Source organism: Syngnathoides biaculeatus, chromosome 19, assembly GCF_019802595.1.
Source record: "Syngnathoides biaculeatus isolate LvHL_M chromosome 19, ASM1980259v1, whole genome shotgun sequence".
In the NCBI taxonomy this organism is placed as follows: Eukaryota; Metazoa; Chordata; class Actinopteri; order Syngnathiformes; family Syngnathidae; genus Syngnathoides; species Syngnathoides biaculeatus.
This window is the reverse complement of record NC_084658.1, coordinates 6,219,050-6,230,000: the sequence shown is the minus strand read 5'-3', so window position 1 is coordinate 6,230,000 and position 10,951 is coordinate 6,219,050. Positions and strand designations below refer to the sequence as shown.

At 39.8% G+C, this 10,951-nt stretch overlaps 3 protein-coding genes across 5 annotated transcripts in view; 1 reads left to right on the top strand and 2 right to left on the bottom strand.

Moving 5' to 3' along the window:
- The window catches only part of sema5a (sema domain, seven thrombospondin repeats (type 1 and type 1-like), transmembrane domain (TM) and short cytoplasmic domain, (semaphorin) 5A), a 127,234-nt gene that overhangs the window by 64,315 nt on the left and 51,968 nt on the right, over positions 1–10,951 (top strand). For all 3 annotated transcript variants that reach the window (XM_061804894.1, XM_061804896.1, XM_061804895.1), the window contains 2 exons: positions 2,646–2,708; positions 9,551–9,649. In XM_061804894.1, the coding sequence (XP_061660878.1) occupies positions 2,646–2,708; positions 9,551–9,649 (162 nt within the window). The remainder of the gene's footprint in view (positions 1–2,645; positions 2,709–9,550; positions 9,650–10,951) is intronic.
- LOC133492733 (cilia- and flagella-associated protein 45-like) lies at positions 2,888–6,378 on the bottom strand. The gene is made up of 2 exons (XM_061805333.1): positions 6,240–6,378; positions 2,888–4,985 (listed from the first exon to the last, which is right to left on the bottom strand). The coding sequence occupies exon 2, from the start codon at positions 4,963–4,965 to the stop codon at positions 3,952–3,954; it is 1,014 nt and encodes a 337-aa protein (XP_061661317.1). The 5' UTR covers positions 4,966–4,985; positions 6,240–6,378; the 3' UTR covers positions 2,888–3,951.
- On the bottom strand, positions 6,444–7,471 carry LOC133492734 (uncharacterized). Its single transcript, XM_061805335.1, has one exon. The coding sequence runs from the start codon at positions 7,373–7,375 to the stop codon at positions 6,458–6,460; it is 918 nt and encodes a 305-aa protein (XP_061661319.1). The 5' UTR covers positions 7,376–7,471; the 3' UTR covers positions 6,444–6,457.

Here is a 10,951-nt window from a genome sequence, read left to right as displayed (position 1 = left end):
TGTCAATCAATTTACCAGGATGACTGCTTGCAGTCAGCACTCCTATGGTTATGATGCAGTGTATCACTTGCTTAAAGATCAAGTGTCATCCCTATAAACATTCTAAAATAGACAGTGAAATGAAAAGACCGTTGCCAAGGCCGAGCCAGCCACCGGGGTCGGGGTGACTCATTTTCGCCAACGAGGTGGCTTATCACAGTGCTGAGGCGGGCCGCTTTAAGGCGTTGTTGTAGCATGCGGCTGAGTGCGCCATTGCCGGCAGCATTGTTCATAGCCACCACCGTCTGCGAGCCGTCACAGCAGCCTTCGCGGGCGAACCTGACGCGGAAGCCGTCCAATGCGCACATCGACACATTTAGCACGCTTGTCATATGTACGCGGACTTTTTGTTACATTATGAGAGACGGATTATATGGTCCGCCCCAAACTATTATTTTTTTTTAGTAGCTGTACACACACCTACCTGTCATTTGGAACCCACGAAGCTCTCGTCCTTTCCACCCGTGCAATCTATTTTTCACGATGAACCAGGACTCTTGCAAACTTATGAAGGGTAAATTCATCATCCCGAGTGTTCAAGCAATGTCCAGCAATGCAACGAGCTGGCATTTTGGCTAACACGAAGGAACAACAAGGTACCTTCCCAGAGGTTAAACGAATAGAAACAAATGAGTCCACTTGAGGGCGGTCCTGCCACGTACGTCACTTCCTGCTTCTTCTCGAAAACAAATCTTTCAAGAAGATTTTCATGGCGGGAGTTACAAAAAGCTGTATATGTCAAAATCATGTTTTGTGGTGGAAAAAAAATGCACGGCTCTATGTCGGCTGCCGTTTTTGCATTAATTACATTCTAAAAATCATGCATTTTGTGACAGAGGCCCTTTAAATAAATACTTTTTTCTCTCTCTCTCCCTATATATAAATTATATTCAAAGAAATTATACTGTTCGGTTAAAAATATTCTGGGAGAGAAATGAAAACGAAACAGTCGAGTTTGTGTGTACCAATAAAAATTTGCATTATTTGCTTTTTGGGTCTTGGCTGTGCTGCTCTGTACAGTTCACATCTGTGGAGAGTCATCGGACTGCATGGCCACAGATAGAATATCCAGTTTACGACTTGAATTTTAATTGACTCGGTCACAGAGAAGAGAAAAGCCAGCTCACATTAGCATGCAATAGCTACTTTAAACGGGAGCAGACTCTCTCACCTTTCTCCTCAATTTAACCTCCTTCCTAATGCTGACAATAAATGAATATATAGATATTCATACGTGCACTCAACAGCTGTAATGTTTCTTACACTTGTCCACCCTAATGAAAAGGCTGACAAAGAGCATTCCAAAACTGCAAATGAAAAATTAAACAATCAAAATTTTGTTAACTCAAACTTTCTGAGTTAAATATTAATTTCCTCACTGACATGCAACATTCATCATAGATAATAAATGTCCATATTGGATTAATATGACTGAAATCATTTCATTAAATGTGAGCTGTTGCCCAATTTAACGTGGATTCTTAAAATATTATAACTATGGTAAGATAAAAGGTTGATATGCCCAAAAAAAGGATCCAGGAAATTAGACAAAGCACCTAGAACAAATCACCCCAAGCAAATGTATAAATTCTGTTTTTTATCTATGAATTTAATGTGAGTTGGGTTTTTTTTTTCAATATTTTGTCAGTGTTACACTGCCAAATGAAAAGAAAACCCTAAAGTACAACCATAATAATAAAATCTTAGTTAAATAAATCCTTCACAAATCTGGGTATTATTACTTTTGCAAAGTTTGTAAAAAAAAAAATTGATAACGACTGTGTGTTAAGCCAAAGGGGGCGTAAGCAGCGGCCTCAAAAGACATGTTTAAACTCTGTGGCATTCTCCATGCCTCACCCAGCTAGTTCCGTCTGTCACAGGCAGCCAATCTCCGTTGTCCTGAAGCTAACTCTTATTTCGCAAAGGAGAGAACTTTATCAACAACAGTTGTCCAAGAGGTCACTTCAAAATTAAGTGGTAAAAATTTCAACAGGCTGGTGTTTTCGTAGCTTTTTAAACCCTCCCAGCCCTTATTCTGCTATTCTCGGTCTCATGTAAATGACCTCCTGCTACTTGTGTGTTTTGCATCGAAAGACTTTATTTTTTATAACACCCCTCCCCAGGAAATAAATCATATTGGCATTCTGTTGTGTGCCCGCGAGCGCTTCTTGAGGCATCTGCTTGTTGGCATGCACTTTAATTGGATTTTGTGTCTTTATTTAAGTTGTCCACATGCGGGGCTGCGGATGGTGAGGATGTAATGACAAATTCTTTCACTGCTAGCCTTTGCTTTTTCACGGCGAGATTGGCACTGTCGGCGGCGCATCAAACTCACATGTGTAGGTTTTCCCTTTTTTGTGTAAAAGTGAGTTGTAGCCTTCTTTATTCCCTTTTTTGTGTAACAGTGAGTTGTAGCCTTCTTTAGGCCTCATAATAATAAATATAGCTGGTGGATCTGTTTCATGTGTCGGGCAGTGTTTTGTTGGTGTTATCAGATGCTTTTCTGAGTGCTTCACGCTGACATCATTTTTTTCCCCACTCCTTGATGTCTGCTAACTGACAATAGTTTACTGGGAGTCTGATCATACCTTTCTTTCTCCCTGCAGGAGGCTGAATGGCACTGTGATGAGTTCACCAAGGGAGCCTGCTTCAGTCGTGGAAAGTCTGAGGTATGTTGTTTTATCTATTTATATATATATATATATATATATATATATATATGCATATATATATGGAGGGAAGTCCAAGCATTTGAAGTGTCACAAAGAAAATATCAAATTAGGAAATATACACTAAATGGTCATTTTTGATCAACTGGTCAGGAAACTGGTCCTGTTCTAAGCATTCATTCTAATGTGATGTGTCTTGCTAGCTGCAAGCTCGCTGCCTCTCTGCCTTATTAACAATATTACATGGTGGCAAGTAAATATTTAATGTTGATAAGAAAAATATCACAAATATCTGGGCCCTGTTTTACATGATCTGTTGTTTGTTTTCCTTTCTTGTTGTTCCCAGTATACATTCGTTGGTCACACGATTACTGTATATCTACAATGGGTGCGGCCTTAATTGTAGCGCCACTGAGTACAGACCTTGAAAAAGGCTTGAATATTTGTCAGCTCTTATTTACACAAAGTAACACAAACATTTGAGGGATTAAAAAAATTCAACTCAATAGAAAGATAGCCATAACAAAAGAAAACATTCATCCATGCTACATACAGTACAGTGCATAAACAAAAGTAGTGAATTATGACAAACCACAGTATCAGCTTTGTTTTGGATATGACTTGTCTCTTCGAAATTGCAATACATTTCCATTCATTGTAAAATATTTGCAATAATGCTGGTACAGTACATGTATACATACGAACACAAACAAAAACACAACCTCCTCCACTGGTAGAGGTAGTAGTAACAAGGTCACCCAAAGTAACGGGTCACCTCTTTGGATGTTGCAGTACAGTTTCACACTTCAACCACAATAACAGAAGTTGTTCAATTCATACCACCGACAGTTTCAAACAATATTACCTTCATAAAGAAAGAATTGTTGATACTCTTAAAACCGATCTTGTCAGGCTCTGTAAGTGTAACAAGTGCTGTGGTTTTGACTTCCTGTTCAATATTATTGTCAAAAGATGAATATGATTCCACACACATAACGATTCCCTCGTCTATACATTTCATTTTTCTTAGCAAAATCACACGATTCTGTGATCTAATCTAAGGAGGTTGCACATTCTTAATTGGCAATCGTCAAACTGCTTCTTGTCTTTGCTTTTTTTTTTCTACTTCCTTCACCAATCTGTGTCACTTCTCTTTGGTTATGGAGAAAGATGGTGGAAGAGTGTCAAGGCAAAGTGGGTGTCAGAGTGAGGTCTGTAAACAAATATTGGGGCAAAGGGACTCTCAGTTTGCCTCTCCTTCAGGTCCATCCTTTATGGAGATTGGTGGTAATGCTGGGAAAGGATTTAGTGAATCGTCCTGCTCCATGTGCTTTTTATGAGAGCGGTTTATCCATCTGGGTAATTGATCTAATGTATCATGTGCACGGTAGTGGTATTGATTGGGGTTAGCTTCGTCTTCTTTGGTCTTTCGCCGTACATACCTGCAGTATTTTTCTGGGATCCCGCAAGCCTTTAGTTCTTTAAGTCTCTCCTCTTTAAATTCCTCCAGCCAGCGACTCTTTTGCTCTATCTTCTCCCTCACATTGCTGACCTCACAGAGCCTCTCTTTGCGCCTGGAGAGGGCCACCTTCTCACGTTCCTTCACCTGCTCCTTGATGCTCTCTAAATGTGCATAAGCATCCCTCAAACGCTTCTTTTCCTTCTCCTCATCTTTGCGTATCGCCTCCTGCGTGCACTTCAGGACCCGGTCAAACTCAGCCTTTTCTCTAGAAATCTCAATAGCTTCACACCGCTTTTTCCACACGAGCTGCTTGTCACGCTCGGTCTGGATTTTACTATTCTTAATCCACCTGTCAAGCTTTTTGATTTGATTGTCCTTTTCTATCACAGCTTTTTCCCTCATTTGCTGATAGCGGTCATAGGCCAGCCTTCTGGACTGCAACTCACTCTCCTCCTCATTCTTGATAGCGAATAGGTCCTTCTCAATTATCTGACGCTTTCTTTCTTCAGCAGCTTTTATGTCCTCTTTCTTTTTTATTGCAGCTTTCCTCAAGACCTCCAACTCCTTGTCAAGAAAACTCGGGCCCTTGGCTTTTGCAAGGATCCGGTCATGTTCGGCATGTGAAAGACAGATTTTTTTTACATGGAGCTCATCACGTGGGACTCTCACATTGTATATGAAGCCTTGGTTGCAGATTACGATTGTCTTTTTTGGATGCATTCGAATCAAAGGAACCCTGTGGTTGGATTCCATCCCAAATAGACCTCGATCAACCTGAGAAAACGGGTCCATCATGCTGTACCGACTTTGTCTCCCTAGAGATGAGGAAGCAACACTCATGATTATTATTTTTTTGCTGTTCGAACTAGACAAAAATATTTTTTTCAGTTTTGCTTTAAAAATACAAATCAATTCCATTCCCATCTATTCATACAAATATGATGTCAATACAAAGACCAACATGTAAAAATTCACCACTTTAAATTAGAGGTGATTGGCGACATCACAATTTGAGGACACACGCAACATCACTGTGACGTCAGAGTAGGCTTTGTAACTGAGCGGCGATATCATGACGTGATTCCCACAAGATCTGTTGTTCTTGCAATTGATTTCTAATATACACTCACGTATTTAAATTTTTGTGATTTGATGCATGCTGTATTCAGGTGATGGCAACAATGCATCAAGAGCTCCACGTGTACAGATGGGAGCAATTTTTACTCAATACTTTGCCAGAAAAACATCATCTTTTCCACTATTTATATCAAGACACATGACAAGAGCTTTCTTTGAGTTGGGTGAATCAAACTACATGATATCAACTTACGGGAACCAAATATCACAGAAAATGGACTTCACATGGTAAGGAAAAAGCAATGATGTTCATGAATATTCTGCTTTACAATTATTCTTCCCTTAATGTGACATGCTCTGTACATTTTCTCATGAGCAATGAAATATTCAGCTGAAAACAAATAAGCAAATGATAACTTTGCTCCAACATTCTTCAAGACATTCTCTTTAGTATAAAATAGTATTTGTTTTTGGTCTTCAGATATTTGGGAGAAATAAGTATAGAGAGTAGAGAAAAAACACTGGCAGGATTATTTTAGTACCACAGATACTTGCATAAGGTTAGGCAGTGTGATGTAATTGTACAAATGCTCTGTTGGCTACATCAGTTGTGGGCCAATCAGATGCGTAGGTAAATGTAAATTATGTACGATCACTACACACCGAGCACCAGCATCAAAAGCAAGTAGGGAAAGGTGTTTTACAATCAATAATTATGTTTACTTTCCTTTAACGAGATGGGAAAATCTCTGGATCTTCTAATTCTGTTTTGATCCCAGTGTCGTATTGCCCGGAATAATGGTGTCCGGAATAGATGTCGTTGAGGTGTCGTGCATGGATTTGGCCTGTGAGTTTCATTTAAAGATTACTCTAGGCTCTATTCTACACACACACTTTAGAATGATCCATCAATTGATGATATTTTAGTAGCACATCCCCCCCAAGGGTCAGCAGAAGAGGAAAACATCAATTGAATGAAGATAATACTGTACTTTAATAGGTTCTTTGGTCTTCTTGTGGTGTCGGAATGCTGTCCAGGTTTGATGCAACTGCCATTTTGACAGCAATTGTTTATAGGCTTGCAGTCATTTGTCAGCATCAAAATCATACTTGTCCACAAACTGGTTCTTGGTGCTGTGTGCAGCCGGCAGTGCACCTCACCTTGATCCTTCAAATGTAAATTGTATCATTGCTCCATCTTGGTTATATATCATTGTGCATGGTACTGGAAATTCTTGGATTTTGCACCATCTTCTGTGGTCTTCCTCTTTGCATAACTGTAGTACTTGTCCGCAATCCCAGAAGCTCTTAGATCACTTAGCCTCTCCTCCTTGAGCTCATCGATGCATTTATTTTCTAACTGAACCTCGTCAGAAACGTGTTTAGCCATGTTTAGCCTCTCTCGAAGCCTGGCATCAGTAGCGTGTTCCTTTTCTCTTATCTGCTCTTTTAGTGCCTGTAAATGGAGGCGTCCCTCCTCCCTACGCTTCTTCTCCTTCTCCTCATGCTTGTTGAGCTTCTCTTGGTGATTCTTGAGCTCCCACTCAAATTCTGCCTTCTTTTTGGAAAACTCAACAGCCTCACAGTGCTTTTTCCACTCAAGTTGGGTGTCAAGCTCAGCCTGGATCTTACAACGCTCAATACATGTGTCCAGCTTTAGAATCTGACTGTCCTTTTCCATCTGGGCTTTGCACCGCATGTGCCGATAACGTTCGAAGCCCTGCTTCTTGGACTGTATGTCAGTTTCTGCCTCCTTTGTAACAAAACAATAGTCCTTCTCAATCATCTGCCGTTTCCTTTCCTCTGCAGCCATAATTTCATCCCTTTTCCTTTGAGAAGCCGCCTCCTCCTTCACCAAGAAACTTGGGTCCCTGGCTCTCGCGAGGATTCTCTCATACTCAGAAGCTGAAAGACTTATTGGATTTTCACGCACCTCTTCACGTTGAAGTCGGACATTATGAAGGAGGCCATGGTTACAGATCACAATTTGTTTTTTTGGCTCGTTTTGACGGGAAGAAACAATGGGTTTATCTGATTTGGAAGGCTTCTGTTTGCTGCTCATCCCAAGTAGACCTCCATCCAGTACCAGCTTTTTCTCCTTGACAATGAGGAGCTGAAAACCACACATAAAAACCTGATAGTGACATTGGTCACTGAGGGACCGCACAAAGACGAATGGATACGGTCAACCATGTTGAAGCAATATCATGAGAACACAAGTTGAAAACTCAGATGGAAAGCATGAAAGTAATTGCTTGACTTGTTTAAATGTGGTTGACATCATAGAGTTGTCATTGTGACATCATCCAGTGGCTCTGATCAACAAATGGACAAAGAAAATAAGGGATAGCAAAATCTTGTAAATGGTACACTCAACTTTAAAGGAAAAATCATTTTGCAGTCAGTTATAGAAAAATGTTCATTGTGAGTAGCATAAGTGATCAGGGCATAAGCGATTAGGGATTTGCTCGTTCCTTTTTGATAGTTATTTTGTAGAGTAGCGGAAAGAACTGTGGCAACCAAGGTAGAAAAGGTTCTTTTCAACTTAGGTGCAACAATCTCTGAAATTCAATTTTATTTTACTTCAGATAACTGAGCATGCCTGTGCAAGAGAGTTTTGCTCCAGCTTTGGTCACTGACGAATGAACACTTTTGTGTTATTTTTGGATCAAACAGCTGGTTTCAAAGTAAACTAAACATAAAGGTAAGGCAAACAGCTTTGATCCACACTTGAGTACGTCAACCTGTATTTAACTTGACACGAAGGCTGGTTAAGATCTTTCACAGCAGGCATAGGCTGTCCAACAAGGGATAGTTTTCCTGAAGTACTGTCCAATGTTATCCCAGTCCTTGAGAGTAAAATTGTTTTCCTCACTTCACCAGTGAGAATAAACTCATGTGGTTTACACTAAGAATAGCAATAAATGGCTTCCTTTTCCTGCTCCTGACAAGCCTTTAGTGGTTTATCTGGCAGACTATTCCTCCGTAAGCTATTGTAAAGATGCAGTGCCTGGGATTTAAGTCAATTTAAACTTACCTCTAATGCACTTATCCACTCTTATCTTGTATATTTGATTCATGTGTGCCATAAGAAAATGTTTTGTATTGAGTTGACAGAACCTGATTGCTTTGTATCCTACAACAAATCTATAATAGCCTCTGATTTACAATACAGTCATGGAACATTAGTCGGGAAGTTTTCATAAACAAGACTAGAAGCTTAATAAAATTAAAATATTAATTACGCCATTATTTATTGTCGGACCAAGCTGTTGGAAAGACTTGCAATTAAGCATAATGTATGTATTTGGCTGTTTTCAAATAGCCCAGCTATATGGTCATAAAAAAACAATAGTGCAACAGTAAAGACAAATACAGACCAAGCACACATATAAGAGCAGTCATTTTAAAAACATACGTTTCCTATTCTGAGCACCAGGAAGTGACAAATTTTATGCGTCAATGTCCATCTTTATTGGAAGGAATTAAAGTCCTGTACTGTGGTGGGCATCTCAAAGTGCCTCAAACAAGAGCAGCTTGACAAGGTTTTAAATGTCTACCAGGGCACTCTCACCAATCCTTCTCAGACGACATGACCCTGAGAGAATTAGTGTATCTGGGGGCAAAAAAGAACAATTGCCACACTCTTGACCTTGTATACCAATAACTGTTGTTCCGGTTTTTGTGGGCTTGTTGATGGAAAACTCCCGACAAAACTTCCTTGAAAGCCTGACGGCAAAGTTCCCACGAGCAATCATTCGTTCAATAAATCAATCACAATGTCACCCAGTTTTATTTCTCACGAGGCTCTTGCTAAGTTGTTTGCTGCAGGCCTGCACCAAAGTCCGAACGGAAGAGTAAGTCAAGAATAGAGTGGTAGTGTGTACTTAACCAGAGAGGGAAGTAGAGCAAAGTGAATTGATTCATGTAGGGGGAAACAAGTTGAGAAGAACCATGACTGAGTGAAGTATACAAGGCTCCACTTTTATTTCACTTTCTGACCAGTCCAGACAATTTTCTAAACTCATCCTGAGTAGTATTCTTCTGCATTTACTGAGTTTTGCCAGTTAGCTACTTGACTCAGATTTGCTTCCTGTTGAGTTGAGAGGCATTAGACTGATTGTACAATGTGAAACTTAACCACGTTTCAGAGTGGCCCTCCTCCTGCTCCAGGTGTTTCATCGCATTTGCAAACACACAGTGTCATTTCGTCCTTGTTCCCAATGCTGCTGCTCTTCAGTAGGTATGTATTGGATCGGCTTCCAGCTGCTAACTTCCACCGCTTTCGGGTGTGTTTTTGTAGGAGGAGTGCCAGAACTACATAAGGGTGCTGCTGGTCAATGGAAACAGGCTGTTTACCTGCGGAACCAACGCCTTCACTCCTATCTGCACCAATCGAACGGTATAAGCAACAACGTAACCTATGTATACATTTACCTTTATCAATGTAACAGCCATTAATGATATGCATGTACATATTTTACAGATTGTAAATATTCACACTCTGTAGAAAATACAAATTACAAGGGACACTGTAACCCAAATCCAAGATCATTTTAGTCTGTTTGGTCCCTGCTATGTTAAAATATTTTTTCATGAATGGTTAATAGCATGTAATATTTAGTGCATTCAGGGGTCTTAAGGTAATACAGACAGACATTAATCCTATTAAGTTCTTTTAGTGAAGAACCCACCTTACCTTTAGATAATTACTCCGAGGGATCATCAATCATTGGGAGTATTTATTAGTTGGTGAGTCTGCCTCATTGATTTTTTTTTTATTAAAATCAATGTTTCAGGTTTACAGTGATGTATTTATTAATTGTAATGTAATCCAGGCAGTCCAATCGTCTCATACATTACAAATCCTCCAAATGTCAAATAAGTTGTTCTTAAAGGGTAATTAGTGAAACATTTCACTTGTATTCCAGTACAGAACAAGGGCAGCACATGCTTATGCTGTGCATTAACCCTGCTTTGTGACTTTTTGTGACCCCTTCAATTGAACTTAAAAAAAAAAAGGTCTACAACACTCAGAACATGTTGCTTTAAAACTAAAGTGGCAGCACATCACAACATTTATTTCAAATCTCAGTGATGATGAGTACAGACCAGTATTTCAAATGCACTGCTATCTTATCAGAGCCGGTATCACAATGGGATACTTTCATAAGTTAATATTATGTTGACATTTCTTGCAGTGAAAAGATATTCAAATGTCAAGACATTATTTTTGCTATACATCATCAAACGTCATGTTTATCACACAGTGGACATTACAGTTTACACATCTGTTCAATGTGATTGGGCTTTAACCTTCCATTTTCTCTGCTATTGCTGGAGCATGGGGGAAAATGGATTTCATAATCCTTGGTTTTGCAGGTCCTTTGTGTACCCCTGCATGAGCTAAATAGTAACAAATGATGGCCTTTCAATGGTTGATTGACACTAAGAGAAGTATGCTATTAACTTGAAAATCGTGTTGTCGCAGTTTTACATTTCAAACCAAAAATCCCCCTGATACGGGCTGTTCGGTCCCAGTATGAACGGTGTCCAGAGTTTGATCCGCATAGCCGGCAATAAGTTGGACTCATTTCCAGTGAGAGTTAGACTCCACCAAGGATGCCCTTTGCAACCAAATTTTGTCCAGAACTTTTATGGACAGAATTTCTCAGAGCAGCTGAGGGGTGGAGGGAATCTGGTT